The following is a 15,526-nucleotide window of genomic DNA, read 5'->3' as shown; positions in this document are numbered from 1 at the left end:
AAAAAAAAAAAAAAAAAAAAAAAGACCAAAACCATCTGTTCTATTGCATAAATTGATCATTTGCTTGAAGAAATTGCTAACTTGTAAGAAATGACCCAGCCTGGGTTGTTTGCTGGACAGGAAATGACAATCACAATAAGCAGGTCTCTTTCTCTCTTGCTCACTCCCTCTCTTTTCCCTGCTGTTGGTGAATCACCAGTTCCCTGGGGAATTTTGGCAGATTCTCAGCCTGGCTGCAGATGACGTTCCGGATCTGTTTATTCAGGTGGAGATGGGATAAAAAAACAAGAGCAGCCCAATGACGGGATAAACAGCCTCAGCTGGGCAGGGTCAACCCCTCTGAAGGCAGGATTGGGCTGTGTCAACCAACCTCCTAACCCGTTCACTTCCTTTGGGGTCACTCTTCCCTTGAGGTCGTCCATTAACCATTTCCATTAACTACTTGCAAAGAAGACCTGTCCTGTCTTCTCCCATTAGTACTGTCCCCACAACACTACACTGCATGGCCCCAGGGACCTTGCTAAAGATAATCCCTCTTGGTCCTCTCACCCGTCAGCTGTGCCCGCTGAGCTGGAAGCCCTCTGTCTAAAATGAAGAGATCTAGACCATCAAAAGCCAGTCACCACTGTTCTGTGGAGTGAACCAACCCATCCCTTACATCCCTGGTCATTAGGATCCATTCCAAACCATCAGAACGTCCTATATTTCATTTTAAGATGCACAAATTAAAAAAAAAAAACAGTAACAATGAATAAACCTCCTAAGGAAATACACATTGTTGAGTGAAAGGCAATCATCCAAAGAGACAACCTACTGTATGATTCCAAATGTACGACAGATCTATGAAGACAACAGAAAGATCAGTGGCTGCTGGGGGAAGAAGGGAGGGAAGGGTGAGCAGATGGAGCGTGGAGGAGTTTTATGGCAGTAACACTATTGTTTGTATGATACTGAAATTTTGAATGTATGTTACTATACATTTGTCAAAACCCATGGAATGTTCAACACCAAGAATGAATGCTAATGTAAACTATGGACTTCAGTGAGTAATAGCGTGTCAATACTGACTCATCAATTATAACAAATGTACCCCAGGAAGACAATATATTATAATAATAGGAGTTGGGGGGGGAGGGTATTTGGGAACTCTCTGTACTTTCCACTTAACTTTTCTGTAAACTCGAAATTGCTCCAAAAGTCTACTAATTAAAAACAAAACAAAACCTCCTAAAATATTCAGTGGTCCTGAAGTCTTGACATGGGTAGAATGGAGGCTGCACATGGGCTGGAATTTTTTATCTGTCTTATTTACTGTTATGTCCTTAGCACCAACCATGCTTAGAACATAAAAGGTACTCAAATTAACATGTGTTGAATAAACAGATGAACTAGGACTTTTTAGTTCAATCTCCTACATTCACCGCAACAAAGTTAAAGCAAGGAATGTTATTCAGGAAAAAAAAAAAAACCACTCTGAGGCAGGATCAACCACCCAATTAAAAATTTTTGAAAGGAAAAAATTAAAGGTATAATGTACAGTTAAGTTTTTTTTCTAGGCAGAGAAGCTGACAGACTTATTTTAAATGTCAAGCAGAATGGACCTTCAAACAGAAAGGATTTTGGAGTGACTTATGCATTTCCCATACTCAGTTTAACCCCAAACACCAGCATTCACTAAATCAGGTTGGCAATGGGGAGACAACCATCCTTGTCCTAAGCTAGTTAACAACCCCTCCCTTGCTCCACCCTAGTTACAGCTCTGCCAGAGAGCAGTGCGAGGAGCAGCCTGAGGACCTGGTCTGCACACAGCCTCCACATACTTCCTCTGAGAGCTCCAACCAGACACCACTGACCGAACAAGGCTGTGTAAGCCACATCTGGACTGCCATCCCCAGAGAGAAAAGCTGTGCCATCCTAACACTGGCAGCGACCTCCAAGGACTTGAAAAGTCAGTTCCGTGTCTATAAGGAGATAATCTGTCCTGGCAACCAGCAGGGCAGAGTGGCACCAAGCTGGGCCAGGAGAGGAAAAGAGCCACTTCCTCCAGAGTTCCCATCCACATATGGCTACCTCTGGGTCATAAAACCCAACACAGCTACCTGATTGATTACATCTCTTGGCTTTATTTTCCCTTAAATGTATTAGCACAACCCTTTCTTTCCCCCCTCCTTTTGTTCCCCTTTCCCTGGCACCCCCTACCCTACAAACCCCAGCATACTGGTGGTGTTCCCTCCACAGCTCTCAGCCCTCACAGAAGATGGGACCCGGCCTGGAAGTCAGCAGAGCACCAGGCTCCAAGCTGTGTCATCTGGAGCCACCAACCCACCCAGGGTGCTGCACAGTGGACGGGACTCCTCTGATTTCTCCTGAGAACAGCTAGGTGTATTCTCATTACAATTGTCAAGGTGGGTCTGTCCCTGCCTGTTCAGCTCTGCCCCTTGAGGGGAAGAGGAAAGAAAGCCAGGACACAGAACAATGAGTGAGTAGCATGGATTCGCCCAGACTTGAGGGGCTGAGCTACTGTTTCTGGCCAAGAAAACTGGAAAAGGTGGAGAAATGGCAATAATCTTAGAGATGAGAGTAACCCTTAAGGCCACAGATGAACCTCAGAAATTTTTCTTTTCTTTTTTTTTGAGAAAGAGTCTCACTCTGTCCCCTTGGGTAGAATGCTGTGGTGTTGTTTGTTGCTCAAAGCAACCTTAAACTCTTGGGCTCAAGCTTCCAAGTAGTTGGGACTACAGGCACCCACCACAAAGCCTGACTAGTTTTTCTATTTTTAGTAGAGATGGGGTCTTGCTCTTGCTCAGGGTGGTCTCCACCTGAGCTCAAATAATCCACCTGACTTGGCCTCTGAAAATGCTAGGATTACAGGTGTGAGCGACACCATGCCCAGCAGACCCCAGAAATTTTTAACAAATGAGTGTCCATAGTACTTCTCTTGGAAGGTGTGAAGAAGCTGCCATGAGTGGTTTTCCTCCAAGGAAGGCCCCATACCAGATAGATAAGGTTAGGTGGGAAGGCCCTATACCAGAGAGGGTTGGGTGGGAAGGTCCCACCCCCAAGAGTGTGAAATTATAGTGCTACTGTGTGTCACTGAGCAAGGCCTTCTCCTCACCAGGTTCCCTGCTTCCCTTTAGCAGCTGGGGCAGGGGTCACCCAGGAGTCCAGGCTCTGTCATTAGCTCTTGTGGTCTCTGTTCCTCTGACCTCACCAAGCAGGACCTGAATAAACAAAACCACTGGAAGAAAGAAGATGGTGACCTCACTCAAAATTCCCAAAGGGAACACAAGTTCCTTTTGGTGGCTGCCTTTCCATTTCAGCCTTAGGTGTGAAGCAGTCTGCAGTATTCTCACACCCAGAAGACTGTCCACACCACCAAGCTAAACCAAAAAGCAGGGTATGCAGCTCATTACGTCACCTGACTGCCATTCTCTAAAACACATAGGTAGAAAAAAAGGGAAGAAATACTATATGTTGCTTTCAGACATAGTATGATGAAAATGGAATATTCCCCCTTCCTCTATTTTGGGTATTATTTTAAGGTGCTTGCCAATAATGTGAATATTTCATATTTACAAAGCAGTTAACGCAAACTTAAGAGGCTGAACTTTGGAACTAATCTTTAAGTGTAGAAAGACCTCAGTTGCATGGTGGAGAGCTTTCTGGGGGTGGGGACAGCTCGGGGACAGCTCAGGGGCAGCCAAGGCAGTTCCATCACCCCTTCGCCACACATAAATGAGGATCTTCTCGGCAGAGTCTTTGCTTGAACCCCCCTGCACCCCAATACTCTCTCAGGACACAAGCCTGCTCCAGGTAGTGAAAACTTCAACAGGCCTTTGTAGCTGGAGCCTGGAATGGAGCCCTGGGGGCTTCTGTGCCTCCAGGAAATGGTTCCAGCGCTGGTTGTCAACTGTGCCAGGGCAGTGAGTCTCCCAGGGAGCTTCCCCTTGCGGCTCAGCTATGGAGGAGGCTCACCACACGTGCGTTTTCTTACTCAACAGAAAGGGCTACAGTAGGAAGAGCAGTGACTGTGACAGCAAGGATAGCAGTAACATCACATTCTGTCAGAGATCCCCAGGCACCAGGCTCTGGCTTACCCCTTCCCTCATTATTCCTAGTGACAACCCCAGGGGTGGCCACTGCTACCATCCCCACTCCACATATGGGGACGCTGAGGCCAACTTACTTGCTGCAGGATGCAGCAGAAAGTAGGCTATGACTGGAGCCCAGAACGTGAACCCACACCCTCACTCCCACTTGGGCTGCCTCATGACAAAAGCAGGCAAGGTGTCCCTGGCAAGGAGAGCTTCTTTGGACAGGACCCTCACCAGCCCCCACATCTTCTCTGCATCTCCTGGGGAGAGGTGTCTCTGGTGCTGGGCCCTCTGTGATTAGAGCAGAGGTAAGACCTAACTCTGCACATGCAGAGGGACAAATACTGACACAACCCACTGCACATGCCCCTGCCCCTGCCACACTCACACGTGGGCTTCCCAGGTCCTGACAGTCCACGGCATGTCAAAACACAGTGGCTGCAGGGCCCAGCCAGACTACTTCTATTTATATTTATAATGATCAGATTGGTCAGCTTCCCCCAGTGGCTCTTATTTCCTCATGCAGTAAGTATAACAGTGCAGAACTGGGCACTCTGAAGAGGACAGGAGAAACCTGTCCACTCATCGCAGTGTCCACCCCCAGAGAAGGCACCTCCTAACCCAGATTCACAGGGAATAAGCCCCTGGTCTACAGTCACCCAGCTAACTAGAATAGGACCCCAGGTATCCTGACTCCAGGCTGTGTAGCTCTCTAAAGTAACAGAGGCAAGAGAAGACAGCCTGTGGCCTAGATAAGAGAGAGAAGTGTGGGCGCTAGGAAGCTGAAGTTCCCTCGGCGGCCATGAATGGGCCACTCACCTCTGCCAGCCACTGGCACATTCCCCTAGATTCATATGCCAGCTTCCCCACAGCTCTGCATTTCTAAGCAAAGAAGGAAGTGGTTTCAGCACTTGGCTGTAGCCTCCAAGACAAAATCCTCCCCTCTCTGGGGATTGATACCACTGATGTGCCTTTAAAAATAAAACCAGGCCTGCTTCCTGCCCCATCTGAAAGACTTTGATCTCTCAATCATATGATTTAAGATATCTCTTACCAAGCAATTTCCCAAGCCTTCAGCATATGATCTGACTGCACTTTGGGAGGGGTAAGGATGTGGATGGGTGGGATAAAGAAGTCGGCCTTTGCTGCAGCCTTTCTTATCCACCCCAAAGATAAGGCCTGCTGCAACATCAAAGAGGGACCGTCTCTAGCACCACTGCTCTGTGCCCCACCACCACCCATCCCCTCACCTTGTCTGTTCTAGGTTCCTATAACAGCCAATATCTGCTCTCTTTCTTCTTCGTTTCAGGCTTTTAAAAACATGTCCTCGCAGACTTACACACAAAATGTGAAATTACAAAACTTCTAGGAAAAAAAATAAAAGAGAAAATGTTTGAGATCTAGGTCTAGGCCAAGTTCATAGACCTTACATTAAAAGCACGATCCGGCTCGGCGCCTGTGGCTCAAGCAGCTAAGGCGCCAGCCACATACACCTAAGGTGGCGGGTTCGAATCCCCAGCCCGGGCCCGCCAAACAACAATGATGGCTGCAACCAAACAAATGGCCAGGCGTTGTGGAGGGCGCCTGTAGTCCCAGCTACTTGGGAGGCTGAGGCAGGAGACTCGCTTGAGCCCAGGAGTTGGAGGTTGCTGTGAGCATGATGCCATGGCACTCTACCCAGGGGGATAGCTTGAGGCTCTGTCTCAAAAAAAAAAAAAAAAAGCACGATCCATAAAAGGAAACAGTCAGTACATTGGACTTTGTCAAAATTAAGAATGTTTGTCCTGTGAAACACCCAGCTAAGATGAAAACACAAGCTATAGACCAGGAGAAAATACTTTCAAACCACATGCCCATACCTAGAATGTATGAAGAACTCGCAACATTCAAGAGCCGAAACAAAACACATCAAAAATATAATTGAGTAAAAGGCAAAAGGAATGAACAGACATTTTACCAGACACTGACAGATGGCAAATAAGCACATGAAAAGATGCTCAACATCACTGACCTGCAGGGAAAGACAAATTAAAGTCACGAGGTATCACGACACATCAGAATGGCTACAATTTTACGATATAATGTCAAACTCTGGTCAGAAAGGGAGAAACTGGATCACCTATAAATTGCTGGAGGCATGTAAAATGCCATGACCATTCAGGGAGAGTGTGATAGCTTTTTAAAAAACTAAACAAGTAGCTACCATACAACCTGTCAATCACACCCCTGGATATTCATCCAAGACAATGAAAATTTATGTTCACACGAAAACCCACACATGAATGTTCATAGCAGCTTCATTCCTAACAACCCCAAACTGGAAACATCCTGATGTCCTTTGTTGGGTGAGTGACATATCCCGCAGCCTCCCAGGTGAATCTCCAGAGGATTACACTGAGGTTTTTTTTCACACAAAAGGTGATACCATACTATAGATTCCATTTATGTAACACTCCCTAATGGGAAAACACTGTAAACATGGAGAGATTAGAGGACGTGAAGACAGGAAGGAAATGAGTGTGGCTGGTCATAAAAGGGCAACATGAGAGCTCCTCGGGACAGAAACGTTCTGTATCCTGATGGTATCAACATCAATCCTGGTTAGGAAAAGTTCTGCAAGATGTTGCCACTGGGGGAAACCGATTTAAGGGTCTATGGGAGACTTCTCTGTATTAGTTTTTATTCACTACATATGAATCAACAATTATCCCAAAGTAAAATGTTTAACAAAAATGTCATGACATTCATGGTGAAATCAGACCTGCCTGGCGGAGCTTGGGTACAATTGGCCTTCCTGCTACTCTGCTGGGTCTCCAGCCTTCCTTCAAACCAGCAGAAACTTGCACAGAGTGACTCGGTTCTCAGAGCCCACTACCACGGCCTGCTGAGCTCTGGCATTTTGGAAATCTAGGGATGTGTGGGAACTATTTAGGAAGGGACAGAAGTGTTGCTGGAGACAAAAGTGTTGCTGATAAAGCTTAGCACAGATAATGTGGCCTTGCCTGGAATTAGGGGCTGTCATTCAGCCCTGTGTCCTCTCCCAGGAATACCTGGCCAAGGAGGAGGGCTGGCTGGACGTTCACATCCAGAAAGTGGCAGACATAGACTGCCAGTCACCAGATTCCCCACGTGTCGTCCTCAAATACCAGACTTGGGAGACATTCCATGCAAAAGGGTTCCAGCCCCAACTAAGTTTGGAAACAGGTGTAAATATCTTCCCACCATCTCTTGCAGATCTCTACAGTCGGTCAGCAAGGAAAGGTGCTGAGAGCACACCAATAAAGATACCTTTCCTTCTGCTTGATTTAGCATTTTATTAAACTTACATGATAAAAAAATATTTTTTAACATCCCATAGAGTAAGTGCTCCAGATGACCTATTACATTTGGGGAACATTGCCTTCACCCCCTCATGAGAGGCCAATAACCAGGAGTCTGGTGCCAGCCTGCAGACAAAGTCACACGGTGACAGGTCTGCACAGAAAGAACTGAGGGGAAGATAGAGAAATGCTTGACAGGGTAACAAAGTGTAAGATTCACCCAGGTGCATTTAGGGAGGGAAGCAGTGTTCTTCCCTGCCAGGGCCATGAGAAATGCAGTTCATCACTGTCTAGGTAAGCATCTCACACTCCTGAAATCTCCTCGCTGCCTCTGAAAGAAAATGAGAAACTGCGCTATGACAGAATGATCTCAGGAGAGCTGCCCTGCTTCTCCCTGGAGACTCAGTATGACTGCTAGGGCATGAAAGGCCCTGACGCATCCTGTAGCCAAGGGGCTCGCCTTCATCTCTGGGTTTTCTGAGCTTCCTGACTTTTCCTCTCAGTGTGTCTACAGACATCTGCAGACCCCGAGTGAAATCTTTCATGCAGGCTGCTGCACTTCCCTGGTTCTCCTCTGTCTCTATGGGACCCTGTGGGACAAAGCATGGTGTCTCCCAGCATGGACTGCGTGCCTGCAGGGATTCCAGGTGACTCTCCATCTTCACTTTGGAGACAGCCTTCCCCAGACAACCTGCTGGCTCCTCAAACAAGTGAGCAGAGACTGGGAGAGCCATTTTCTAACACCCTTATCGAGGTTAGAGCAGTTTCTTACCTAAGCAAACTGAGGCTTGGAAAGCTGCAGAATTAGGACTCAAACCCAGACAAGACTCTAGGGCCTACAGTTTCCATCTCGGCCATACAGCCTCAAATGCGGCAGTTCTACTATTCTTTCCCTGCAACTACATTATTATAGGCAGAAGAGCCTATGTGGCTCTTCAATAATTTAAGGAAAGCATCTTCTGGCTGAAGGGCCATGCCCTTTGGGACCCCTAGCAGATTACTTCTGTTATCACCTACCCTGACTTTATCCCTTCTCCTTAAATAAATGTCTACATCCATCCAATATCTACCCCTCGCTTGTGATATCTTGCTCTTGAGACCACCCATTCCCTTAGTCCCCACTGACTCACTCGGCCCACTCATGTATATTATGTGTAGCTGCTGCAAGGTAAAGACAGGTGTGCCCCCTGCACTGTCAGCTCCTTACCCCACTCCACCCCCAGAGGAGACAGGAGAAAGAGATATGATGAGAGGTCTGGCAGAGGGAAAAGGACACTGCGGGAAGAGGCGGTCAGGAGAGGGACAGCTATTCCAGACCAAGGTAACAGGATGAGCAAGACACAGGATGTGGCCAGTATGGGCTTTTGTTACATACAGATCTGTGTGAAGTTCAACACAGGGAGCAGTGAAAGAACAGGAAGAAATGATGCTGAGGACAGCTCTGAAATGGCTAGGACTTTATCCCGTAGAGGGGAAGCCACAGAGCCCTCCACTCATGTCTCACTAAACATGGACTAGGGGGCAGCCTCGAGCCAGGCACTTCCCTGGGCAAAGTAGAGAGGGATGAGGCCCTCGGGGGGGGGGACTGAGAAGAGGAAGAGAAGGGCCACATCTGGACACTGGAGACTGAGGTCTCTGGTTACCCCTTTAGAGATTGCTCCAACTGTCACTGGACAAGAAGGGCTGGCTAAAACACTAATTCCTGCATCGTTCCAAGTAGACTTCTCAACGCCAGAGCGCTGGACTCAGCTGGCCCTCTCCATGGAATTCACAAGCAAGTGAGCCTCTGCCAGAAACCTGGGGCCCCACTACTAGTGGGTCACCCACAACAGGAGTTCTCAACTAGAAATGTGAGCTTATTCCAAAGAAACATACACCCCAGGCCTCGCCCTAGGCCTGAGAAGCAGCCTTGTATATTCTTAATTCTGGTGGAGTATGGCCAATATGGGACCAGTCACTTTTCTTATAGGTGAGGGAATAGCAGCCCAAAAAGAAGTATTTTGTGAAAGATCCTATAATGGGGTCACTGGCACAGTAAAGATGAGAAGCCAAGTGATCAGAAACTCATTCCTCTCTGACCTCTACTGGTAGCTGTGTGCTCTCCAGGAAGGGATGCATCCCCCCACTGCAGAATGACCCACATACAAGAAAGAAGACAGAGAGAAGGGCTCCTCCCACTGCCATCAGGAGACAGCATCGCAACATTCAGCTAAAGGTGAGCAAAGAACAGACCAGAATTCTCTACTAAACAGCCAGCCACCGGGGGGGGGCAGGCCTTGGAGAGGCAGGCTGGGTCGCCATCACTGCACCAGCTTCTCAAGACTTTTGGCTTTCTCTTCCCAAAGATGACCTATGAAGCCACTAAGGCAGGGAATTCACATCTAAATCCATTTCCTTTGATGATGTATTGAATCTCTCAAGAGCTAGAGCTCTTTCTCAGAGAATGGGAGAAAGTGAAGACAGGCACTGGACTGTTACTTGGAACCACATAATTGTTACAGAATCACCAAATCAGGGCTCTTGTTAACACACACTAGAGAAGCCAGAGAGGGAGACAGAGGCCAGCCTGGCCCATGAGGAAAGCCAGGTGGTGAAAGGGTTTATCATGGCTGTTGACGAGGCCATGGGAAAGACAGATCCCCTGGTCAGGCCACGCCAGGGCCTCCCCCATCCCACAAAGTCCATGCTGGCTTTCTCAACTGGCCAGCCCTCACTCTGGCTAAAAAGAACCAAACAGTAATTACCAGGCAGAAAAACTCTGCTATGCATGCTGATAACCAGTGTTTTTCAACTTATTAAAAAATATACTTGATTTGGACAAAAAGTCACATTCTGAAAGGTCCAAAGGGAATTTTTTTCTCATTTCTAAAATTCTACTCTTTGTAACTTATCTAAACATCTGACTCCAAACACAACCCTCACAAAATCCCATCACATAATTATCCATCTCAATCTTAGCACTAGAATTTTGTTGTACTACAAGGTACAGTTTTAGGGTGAGATTCTCTACTTTCTATATTATTTATTTACGTATTCTTTTTTAAAAAACATAAGAGCCAAGTCTGACTTCTAGGATTATAAATAAAATTGTGTTTAAAGAGCTTGGAATAATTAAGTTTTGCCTCTTGTCTTACTACAAGCAGGGTTTTCCCCTCATTACAATGGGGAGTGTCTAACTTACAGGTACAATGAATGGACTGGCTATCGGGGTTAAGAAATGACCCAGGTTAGGGGGAAAATCCACAACTTCTGTGGCCCCCTAATGAGATTACTGCATTTAATCAGACTACAGACCCTTTTGTATACCACAAAAGCAATTGATTCCCTAGTTATTCTAAGTGGCTAACTGCACATCATCTTCAAATTAAATCAATGTTTAAAGAAGCTACTAAAACCTCTAATAAAACTGGATCCCCAGAACTGTAAGTGCTAACTTGAAGGCCTGACTTAGTGTTTATTTCCCCTCCACCTGGTGAGAAAGGAGTGGGGAATGCAGAGGGCAGGGAGAGCCTGGGTATTTCAAATGACAGGTATGTGAGGAAAAGAGAGACCAGGAGGAACAATAACTTTCACCTGCAATTACCCAGCTTATTACTTATTAAAACTTTTGGTTTCACATTGACATGACCTGCAGAGATTTAAAAAAAGAAGAAAACCCACCACAATACTTGGACCCAACATCCCACAGCCAACAACCCCCTAACTTAAGGTTTTGACTTAATAGCCCTGAGAAGTAGACATCTAAATTTTTTTTTTAAAGCTCCGTAGCTCATTCTATTGCGTAGCTAAGGATGAGAACCAATGCTCAAATATTGGCTTTGGGTTTTGTTGCTTGTTACACCTATCCCAAGTAGAGAAACAGGTGACGAGAAAGGAGGGAGAATCAACTCAACAGCTCCCATGAGAGGAATGGCTATACTGAGAAAGCTAAGGACTTCACTCACACACACACACACACACGGGGATTTTCTACACACTTCAACTGGTTCACAGGAGAATCAGACTTCAACTGGTTCACAGAATCAGCCATAATAGATAACAGCAAGTAAGATCCATTTTTAGGGGATGTAAACAGACTCTATTTGGGTCTCCAGTGCCATGCCTTCCTGGGTTCTATATAGAAAACACCAAAACCCTCAGAGCACTGCAGCAAAAGCAGGCCTGAGGGTCGTCCACAACCCCAAAAGTATTCAAAGGGTCCTCAGGAGCATCTAACATTTGGCTTGGTGCACATTCAGTATGTGCTGGGCATTATCCTGAGGACACATAGTGTGTAGTCAACCATAACCAGCACCATATTGCCATATACCATTTTACAAGTGAGAAAACTGAGGCCTGAGAGTTCCAGGATACACAGCTAGAGTAAGAAAGGGAGGACTCCGACGCAGACCCAGCCTACCAGAGCCCTTTCCCCTGGCCCGCCAAGACTGCCCCTCTTTAATAAAGCCACATGATGCTTAAACCAGCATAAGGCAAAGAGAACCATTTGTACCTGCCTTTATCTGACAGCTATTTGGAGAAGGACCTTGGTATTTAAAAGCTAATTTCACACAGCCCTCCCCAAGGATAAAGTGTTTCTGAGCACCTAAAGAGACTCCCCAGCGGGGCAACTGAACAGAAGCTGGTGGCCCCTAAAGAGGATGTCCAGGAGGGCCAGGAGTGGGGAACCTCTTAACAGCACATGTTCTCTTCTCCTAGTTGAAGAAGTTAGCAAGAAAAAACACAAATTGGCACCTTTATTTCAGCTGTTTGGGTTTGAAAGGCATCCAGGAAGTGAGGAAACTGCAGAGGAATTCGCCTTGAAGTGATGTCTCCAAGGGCAGATAGCCACTATCCGAGAATCTGCTGGCACAATCGAACAGCAAGTCTGGGCTCTGCCGAGACCTGACGACAATACTATTTTCCTTCCTTGGGCTTTGAACAGATGGCTGATCATCACCAGCTTGGAAGATCTGACTGGTGTGTGACTGGGGCAGGCAGAGGGGACCGGTTAGCCTAATCTTCAGGGCATGAGAAGGACTTCTTGTTACTTTCTGTCAGTTAATAAAAATCATACCAAGGGCTGCTCAAAGTAAGTTCACCTGAGGCCACAAAGAGGTTTTTTAAAAAACGGTGTTACAGAGGCACACAGCAAGACTTTGGGAGATGCCTGAGGCCTTCACCAGGGTAGAAGCCTCTCACTTCAGGCTCCAGAGGCTTCCCAGGCCTAACATAATTTGTTATGTCGGCACTGACATAACAGACTCCCAGACCACATACTTCCAGGTAGACAGTGAGGATAAGCCCAGAGATGTAGAGAAATGATACTAGGACCCACTTCTGACGTTTCCTAGCTCTGTGACTTCAAGATAGTTACTTGCCCTCTCTGTGTGCCTCCCTGAGGTGCCCTACCTCTAAATTGTGCTTTATAACAGACCCTGTGTGGACTATAGAGGCTGACATGACAGATGAGGCCTGGGAAGGCACAAGGGTGATGCCTGCCAACATCAGAGTACCACATATGCAGACTGTCACTATTTTTCCATCTCGAAAGGCTGGATAAGATGCTGGCATTGGACCATTATTGAACTACAAAAACGGCAATTTTATAAAACTCAATAAACTGAGTAAGCTATTCTATCTTTTAAAACCCTTACCTTTGAACAAGCAGGGTGAATCGAATATCCCCTATGTATGGCTCAACAATCACAGGCCGTATGAAAAACACAAACACATTTCTTCCACTGGAGCTATAAAAGCTGAAAATGGTTCCCAGGTGTGAGCAGACACAATAGGCCCTGCCTTCTCTGCAAGGTCACCACACAGGTCAAAGTCAAGCCAGCCATTTTCGGATTAGGTGCACATGTACATGAGGCTTCCCCAGTGGTAACTGGATTACAGAAGCCACCTGCAGGAAATGAAGAGGGGAGGGGGCAGAGGAGGAAATGGTCCCACTTGGAATGAGACTGTTGATATGAGCCGGAGCCAGCCCCTTTCACAGGGGAGACTGTGCAATGGCAGAGCAGCTTCACTCCCCAGCTCCACTTCAGCACCCACTGCTGCATACTTCCCCACCACTACCAGGCACCACTTCTACATCAGGAGCAGACTGTGTCCCCACAGGACCTTGCGCTATATCTGAAGCTTATGTAGTCAGTCATTAGGAAAAAAGAGAAAGTCAAGCACCAAAGTCAACTCTCAACAACAGAATTTAAGCTACTGAGTTTCAAAAAAGGCAGTGGGACTTCCAAGACCAAGTTTCTATTCTACCGGTCTCCCTAGCCCCACAGCTGGTGTCCCCTTCACTTTCTCAGCAAATGACTAGCAGATGTACAGCTTGTCTGGCTGGCTTACCAACCCCACCTCAAATAAGGGGCGGGGGTAGGAAAGGAGACGGAAAATGGCAAGTCATGACTGTCCAGATTTAATAGGGGTCCTCTAACTTTTTAAATAGGCGGCCGTTCACTGTCCCTCAGACCATTGGAAGGCCGGACTGCGGGCCCCAGGATGAGTCAGCTGCTAAGCAGGATAGGCAGCGGTGGCAAAAACACCCGGTGGGCAAGATAAATGTCCTAATCAGGCTGCATGTGGCCCGTGGGCCATAGTTTGAGGACACCTGGTTTAGAATTTGGCAGCCTCACTGCAGAGGCCACAGAGGCTCCTTTCCCAGTGAAAGGCTCACTTAGACTGGGGGCAAGAGGCAGTCTGCCCTACAGAATCCCTGGGAAGTTTCCGGGACAGAGAGCTGCTTTCTTTGTGAACTAGGTATTTATTTTCTATTTTGAGGCTTATTGGTGGTGTCCAGCATCAGATGAGGCTGCAGTTCTATGAACCACGAATCTTACTCTGCCTTCCAACAGAAGCTTCCTAGCTCTTCATGAACAGCCAGCCTTTTGATAAAGAAAATGAGGTGGGGGGTGGGGTGTACAAACTGACCTAAAAAAATGGGATCAGCCATGTCCTCTTAGTATTCCTCTGAATACTCCTCCAAGTACCCAACATGTCGGCTGAACATTTACGGTGTTCCATCTAACTACAACTTAAACTCATTTGGGGGGGGAGGGGCACCAACCAGAGAACGTTGGCTAAAATGCTGCTTCATCCAGCAGCCTTCTCTGCCATGCATCTCCTCAGTGACCAGCAGTGGATTCCCCTTGGACAATCTCTAGCCCCTGTATGACAAATGTCTGGTCACAGAGGCCAGGCGCTCCCAAGCCCATGGGACCCAGCCTGTTCATTCATACTGGGCTTCATGTGGGGCACAGGCTGGCAAATCGCACAGTACCCTTGCAAATGAACCCATAGCTCCATGACGAAGCAGTGTGGGCTTCTGTAGCTTTCCTTTCATCTCTTTTACCCACTGGCGACCGGTAGCACAGCCTCCCACAGGGAGAAGACTGGGAAAATGGGAGTGACCCCATCATAAACAATGCAAGGCTAAGAAGATGCAACAAGGCAGATGTACCAGGGCAGAAAGAATTGCTTTCAGACACTCCTGTTAACGTCTACCTGGAATGAAGCTGTACTACTCTCAGCTCTAAGTCTCAGGCCAGGACACAGATTTGTCAGATCCCAGCGAATGACAATCACAGGACAGTAAGTGTGCCGGAGATGCATGGCACGTGCAGAGCCGCCAACCTACAGACTGAAACGGTAACAGGTCTCCTGCCAAGTAAGCTGCTCACCAAGTGCTGTCTCCACCTCTGTAGTAGCTGGTGAAGGTCTCCTGGGCAAACTGGAGTGGTCACCAACAAATAATAAATTAAGCAAAAACAAATCTATAATGGCTGTGGGCTTCAAACCCCAAGTCATGGCCAGGTCTGTTCTGGGCATGTCCTGGTACTCATGCAGTGCCCACACCCCCTAGGGCCTTTCTCAGAAGTGATTACCAGGGCTGCTGAGCCCCACTTTCCCAAATGATGCCTGTCACCACATTGGTGACAGTAGAAACTGGTCTAAATAATTTACTGTTCACCAAAGCCTCAGTAGGTTAGAGCTCCCTACCAACCCTATATAACCCTTGGAAGCAGTTCTCAAAGACAGGTTCCTAGGCCATCTGCAACAGCAGGGAACTCATAAGCAGGGCAAATTCTCTGGTCTCACCCCAGACCTATGGAGTCACAGAGGGGGACT

At 47.2% G+C, this 15,526-nt stretch overlaps 1 protein-coding gene across 1 annotated transcript in view; it reads right to left on the bottom strand.

Annotated features, from left to right (window-relative positions):
* LRIG1 (leucine rich repeats and immunoglobulin like domains 1) overlaps positions 1 to 15,526 on the bottom strand; it is a 115,215-nt gene that overhangs the window by 43,723 nt on the left and 55,966 nt on the right. The window contains exon 5 of the mRNA XM_012802546.2: positions 2,219 to 2,247. Within this exon, the coding sequence (XP_012658000.1) occupies positions 2,219 to 2,247 (29 nt within the window). The remainder of the gene's footprint in view (positions 1 to 2,218; positions 2,248 to 15,526) is intronic.

Source organism: Otolemur garnettii, unplaced genomic scaffold, assembly GCF_000181295.1.
Source record: "Otolemur garnettii isolate 467f Iridium unplaced genomic scaffold, OtoGar3 scaffold00015, whole genome shotgun sequence".
NCBI classification, from domain to species: domain Eukaryota; kingdom Metazoa; phylum Chordata; class Mammalia; order Primates; family Galagidae; genus Otolemur; species Otolemur garnettii.
This window is presented reverse-complemented; position numbering and strand designations above follow the sequence as displayed.